This window comes from Hydra vulgaris, chromosome 04 (assembly GCF_038396675.1).
Source record: "Hydra vulgaris chromosome 04, alternate assembly HydraT2T_AEP".
NCBI lineage: Eukaryota > Metazoa > Cnidaria > Hydrozoa > Anthoathecata > Hydridae > Hydra > Hydra vulgaris.
Window position 1 is genome coordinate 11,949,064 of NC_088923.1, and position 6,355 is coordinate 11,955,418.

The following is a 6,355-nucleotide window of genomic DNA, read 5'->3' on the forward strand; positions in this document are numbered from 1 at the left end:
TATGTTCTTTTACCTTTTAAAACTAACTATGCTGCTATACCCATGTTACATTTTTAACATTTTTTCCATATAATTTTTTTACATTTTTTTTGTATATATTGCTTACTACAATAAAGTTATTTATAAAAATGTGTACTTTGTTTTTGTTTAAGTTATTATTTTATATATATATTCAGCCTATAAATATTTATTTTAAATTAAAAATCATATTATGTGTGTGTATAAATATATATATATATATATATATATATATATATATATATATATATATATATATATATATATATATATATACATATATATATATGAGATCAAAAACAAGCTATTTTAATAAAAAATCTATTCACAATTTATTAATAAATAAAATATGAGGATCAAATAATACAAGCACACAAATATATATGTTACAAAATTTTTATAGCTTTCAAAGTAAGTTATTTATTTTACTTTTCCTTATAAATAATATAACCATTGTTATTACTTTTTCACTATTGATAATAATATTATTAATAACAATATTAATTTTCACTATAAATAATATTGTTCTTTAATAACATTATTTGTTAAGTAATAATAATTGTACTATAATAGTATTTATAAGAAAAAAGTAAATAATTTAATTTGAAACCTATAAAGGAAGAAGTTTTTTATATATGTTATTTATGTATCCTAAACGATATTATAATTGATTTGTAATGTGGTTATTATTTTTAAGATTAATAAGAATTGAAATTTAAACTTTAAATAAATTTAACACATTTAAAATAAGATAAGTTAAAACTATTTAACTGAGTTGATTACAAAAGGTTTGAAGTTTATTTTGTGTTGGGTTTATTGTTCTGAATTGTAGATGGATAAAAATTGTTTTGCAATTGTTGCATTTGTTGACGAAAATGATGATGTTGCAATTGTACCAGGTGCATGGCTGATCGGTAAGGATATGTGTTATTGGCCTCCTTATACAAGCCAGCAAAGAAACAATAAATCTGCCAAGGAGGAAGAAATGCCAACTGATAATTGGAGAAAGCATTCAGTCAGAATTTTAGGGACAAAAGTTAATTCACTCATATTTTAATTTAAAAAACAATTAAATGCTCTCTTTTTTTATGATAGGATGTAAAGTTATTGTTTTAGGTTTTCTCTAAAAATGTATAATAAAATGGTATTCTACTTCTTAAATGATGTCTAGCTATGTTTATAGTTTATCATTTATCTAATTAATTGTACTTCCATTTAAGTTGTGCCACAAATTTAAATCCAGTTACTTTAATACAATGGTTTTAAGCTGTGTTATTAATTTTTCTACAATTTTCAGAATCTTATGGGAAGGCTCAATTTTGCCTTTCTAAAGCTACTGTCACATCAGATCTGCAGAGTGACGCCGAAAGTCAAAGATTGCGCCCCAAACGGTAAGCTACTATAATTTATATGTAAATTTGATACACACCATATTTTTAAAGTGAAATGTATTGCTTTACTTGTTGCATAATATAGTGGCGATTGCTTGGTGTTGTAGCAGTAAATTAGTTAAATGATATTGTGCAAGTTGGTTCATAATCCAATAAATATAAAAAATTATCCATACATTAATTTGCTAGTTAAATAAATTTACTTGTTTGTAGCAAGCTATCAGGTTGATAAAACTTAGCCAGGGCCAGGTTTATGACCGGGGCTGCATAAATATTGATGCATCCTTGTAACATCTTCTTCTTTTTTTTATTAAAATTCACATTATATATGTATTTATTCCACCTTTATTTTATGTATATATATTTTTTTATTTGGCCTTAAGTAAAACAAATGTTTTACTAAATTTATATTATTATTTGTTGACTATGTATAAACTTATTTACTCAGTCAATGTTTAACCTTGAAATTGTTTTCACTGCTGTGTTATAATATCTTAAGGTCTTATATGGCATTTCATAATGTATACTTTAGGGTATTTATTAGATACAATAAGATGGATTTCTTTAAATCATTTTTAAACATATGACTTATCTGTTTAGAATACAAAAGTATCCTGCTGAAAATTATGATAGTGACTCTGAAGATTATTATGAACAACCACAATTTAAAAAATCTTATCTGCTACCACCTACTCCTATAGTCAATAAAGAATGGAACATGATTGAAAAAAGTGATCGAACAGCAAAAAAAAAATTATCTCCTTCTCGTGCACCAACACCTCCTCCATTTCCTGATGCCAATCAAACATTAATAAAAGCAGTTGTTTCAAAAGAAGAATTATTAACTAGCCAGATTCAAAATAATTCCTCAAATGACAGTAATAATAATGTTAATAGAGAACAGCTTGAGTCTGAGCTTGTTCACAATGCTGAAACTGTTTCATTAGTTTCATCAACTACTGCCTTTTCATCAATGAATGCCACTTTGAACAAGATTATTCTTCTTCAGGTGGAACTTAAAGCTGCTGTGAATAATCTACAGAAGCAAGTGAACAACAACACTGCCATGTTAGACTCTTACACAAGGTGGTAAAGATGATGATGATATATTTGATTCTCTTGATTTACCGGTTTGTGACATCGAACAATTGCAGCAACTTGAGGATGCACTAAAGCAGGATAAAATTGTTTTTATTAAGCTTGTAAGCTTTAGAATTGTTTCAAACATGATTTTAATAATTATTTTTCCAAATTTAATAGTTTCAGTTTTTAATTTATATATAGTTAAAATTTAAAGATTAATTTTCAAGCGGACCATTGACTTATGTCTTAACCTAACAACATAATTCAAATAATCATTTTAAAGCGATGATTTTTGTAAGAGGCTATTGATTTGTGTATATATTAGTGATTCTGAAACGGTAAAAATGCTATTTACAATTTTTTCAAATTGTAAAACCTAAGGACATAATCTTTGTCAATAAAGAGCCATACGATTAAGTTGTCTAAAAAATGCTTCTGAAAGTTTGAGAACTAATTGTAATGGTTATTAATATATGTAATTACATGAAAATTATCTTTTTCCAACTGGTAATTGGTTAGGTATAGAACGTTACTTTTTTTTTAAAGGATTTATTGAAAGAGCTAATCAAATATTTCTAAAGTCAAAACAATCTTAATCACATCTGTAATTAATTTGTAGTATATTGCAAATGATTTTATAAGTTAATAAAAAAAACAAACAGATTTGTTTTATACCCAGTTCACACTAAATTCTGTTTTAAATAAACATGTTTTAATGTAAACATAGTTTTATAATAAACATGTTTTCAGTTTTCTTGCGTTCAGATTGAACGTTCTTTAGTATTTATATTAACGTTCGAAAATGGCGCTCTCAAAGAAAAACTTGATCTCGAAGTTACGAGTATTATTGTACATATCAAGGAAAAAAAGAAGACTGCAATTGCAGCACATACTGATAAACTGTATTACTGCTTATAATTTTGCGGTTTACAGAAAAATTTGGACTAAACCTCGCAGTCAAAGCTTTTGGTACGAAACAATGGTAAACTGTTGGAACGAAGATGATTGGATAAAAAACATAAGAATGTCTAAAGCAGCCTTTAATTATCTGTGCAAGGAAGTTTCACCTTTTATGCCTATACAAGGCACTAACTTTCGTAAATCTTTGCCTTTAGAAATGAAGTTAGCTGTGACACTTTACTTTTTAAGTGGATCTGCAGATTACCGAACAATAGCCAATTTATTTGGCTTAGGAAAATCAACTGTTTGTACAATAGTTCACAGAATTTGTAAACATTTTGTTGATAACTTAATGAAGAAATACATTTCCTTACCCTCAAGGGAAGAAACAATGGAGGTTATAGTAAGTTTTGAAAAATTATATGGTTTTCCACAAGTAGTTGGAGCAGTTGATGGATGTCACATAAGAATAAAGGCTCCTCATAAAAATTCAGAGGACTATATAAACAGAAAAGAATATCACTCCATTATTTTACAGGGATTGGTAGACAGCAAGTATTTATTTAGAGATATTTTTGTAGGGTGGACTGGCAAATCACACGATTCAAGGGTTTTTAAAAATTCTCCCTTATATAAAGAGTGTCTGGCTAGAACCTTTTTACCTACAAACTTATCTAAAATAATTGATAATATTGAAATTGGTCCTCTTATCCTTGGTGATTCAGCATATCCCCTTAAAAATTGGCTTATGAAACCTTACTCAGATCGTGGAAAACTTAGTATAGAAGAAGCAAAGTTTAACGTTTCTCTTAGTAAATGTCGTGTGGTGGTGGAGAATGGATTTGGAAGATTAAAAGGTCGATTTCAATGTCTTTTAAAAAGATTAGATACAACAGTTGAACACACAGTCAATATTGTTACAACATGTTGTATACTACATAACTTCTGTACTTTGACAAAGCAAAAGTATTTAAATGAATGGATTGAACAAACAGAAATTGACTTAGTAAACCCTATATTAAACCACAGTTGCATTGAACTTGACAATAAAGCTGAGTTTATTAGAAATTCCATAAAAAAACATTATTTTACAACTGTTTAGTTGTAAATGATTTTTTTCAAACAATGTTGTAAAAGGCATGGTTTATTTTATTTTGAGAAAAAAATAACAAAACAAAGAAATTGCTTCACATTTTTTTAATCATAATTAAAAACTCTATCTCAGTCCCACTTTTAAGACGTTTAACATCCTTATCATTTCGGATAAGTACATTTGGTAACTTGGTAATCAATAAAGATGCATTATCTTGAACTGAAAATTCCTCTTTTATTGTGCAAGTAAGTTTTTCTAGTGTCAAATCTGCCAATGAAAGTTCTATTTCAATAAAATATAAATCTTCAACTTGACGAACTTTTAATATAACACATGATTCTTCTTGTTTGTGGTTTTCTAAAATACTTTCTAAAATTTTATGATCAATATCAGCCTGAGAGGTCATAAATTTATTAACAGTGGCATTTAATTGTTCAAACATTACCTCACTTCTTGATTTTTTCTTTTTGGATTTTTTAAAGTAAAAACTATTATCTTTTTTTACCAACTCTTCAGATTTAGAACTTGACGGAGTAGTTTCAATGTCTATATGTTCACAGTTTTCTAACTCATTAACACAATTATTAAAATTATTCACTTCTGCAGTTTTTTCAATAATAACATTCATGCCTGAGGAACTTTTCAAAAAAGTTGGTAATGTGGTTGGTTTGTCACTAAGAACCTTATCAATTTCATCAAAGCAGGATGGTTTTTTGGAAGGACCAGTCCCACTTGTATTTCGTTTATTATCAATATAATTGCGATATGCACTTGTCAATGTGTGAATTCTTGTTTTACACATCTCTTTATCTCTGTCTTCATATCCAGAAGCTTGCAAGAATAGCAAAATTTCCTCCCAAATTTTTCCTTTTCTAAAATCCAAAAAATATGAAGTTATATATATATATATATATATATATATATATATATATATATATATATATATATATATATATATATATATATATATATATATATATATTGTGCTAACTATCAAAGAGAAATAAATATCTTGTTGTAAAAAGTACAATTTATAAACATTCATTTCCTTGTTTATTCAATATTAATGTAATTCGTAATCACTTCTTGTCTATTTGTGATTTATTTAAACTATTTAGTAACGAGTGGTTTGATTTTATTTAACAAGTTATTTCAATTTGATCCAACTTAACTGAAAAAAACAAAACAAAACCTTGTGCATGACTTCAACTTTTCTTGGATATTATCTTCTGACCATTTACTAATTAGTATTTTTGTTTCCTCATCATCCCAATGTCTAGCTCTCTTTCTAGATTTAACTTTTTCTTCAGCAACAGCTTTTTCCTCCGCCATTTAAAAACAGTTCAGGGTAATAAAACGCAATTAAAACAACCTCGCGACGTTGTTTTATTAAAACAACTTTTAACGTTGCGTGTTTTAATTAAAACCAATTTTAAATTTGATGAGAATAGTAAAATGTAAAACGCGTTTAAAATACGACAATTAAAACGTGTTTTATCGTCAGTATGAACGGGGTATTATTAAGAGTAACAGTTTTTTTTAGGTAAAGGGAGTAGCAGCAAAAGGCGGGCAAAATCTCAAGGAAGCCACAAAGCGAATGATATCATCCGTAATAAATAATGAAGTGGCAAAAAAATTGAACTGGACGGGACAAGGTGAACTTAATAAAAAGTCTTTCCGAGCTCTTAAATTTTGCCAAGTTATTGAAAGTAAGTTATTGTAAGTTATTAAACATAAATATTTAAAAGTAATTGTATGCAATTGTTTTCTTTAATTAATTGTCATTTATTTAATTCTAATCATTGTCATATACTAAAATCTTTAAATATGTTTGACGTTATTCAGAATATTTTGTGAATATCTTAAAGAT

The 6,355-nt window shown here is 27.0% G+C and overlaps 1 protein-coding gene across 1 annotated transcript; it reads right to left on the bottom strand.

Moving 5' to 3' along the window:
• Positions 1-4,574: 4,574 nt before the first annotated feature.
• On the bottom strand, positions 4,575-5,999 carry LOC136079569 (uncharacterized). Its single transcript, XM_065795466.1, has 2 exons — positions 5,678-5,999; positions 4,575-5,357 (listed from the first exon to the last, which is right to left on the bottom strand). Exons 1-2 carry the CDS (start codon positions 5,815-5,817, stop codon positions 4,580-4,582), a joined length of 918 nt encoding a protein of 305 aa, XP_065651538.1. The 5' UTR covers positions 5,818-5,999; the 3' UTR covers positions 4,575-4,579.
• Positions 6,000-6,355: the final 356 nt, after the last annotated feature.

Bases quoted from the DNA above. Each gene is read 5' to 3' on its own strand.
- LOC136079569 (XM_065795466.1), bottom strand. From the start codon at position 5,817: ATGGCGGAGGAAAAAGCTGTTGCTGAAGAAAAAGTTAAATCTAGAAAG. The intron at 5,358-5,677 runs GTTTTGTTTTGT...TTTGGATTTTAG, and splicing joins AAGTTGAAGTCATGCACAAG to AAAAGGAAAAATTTGGGAGG.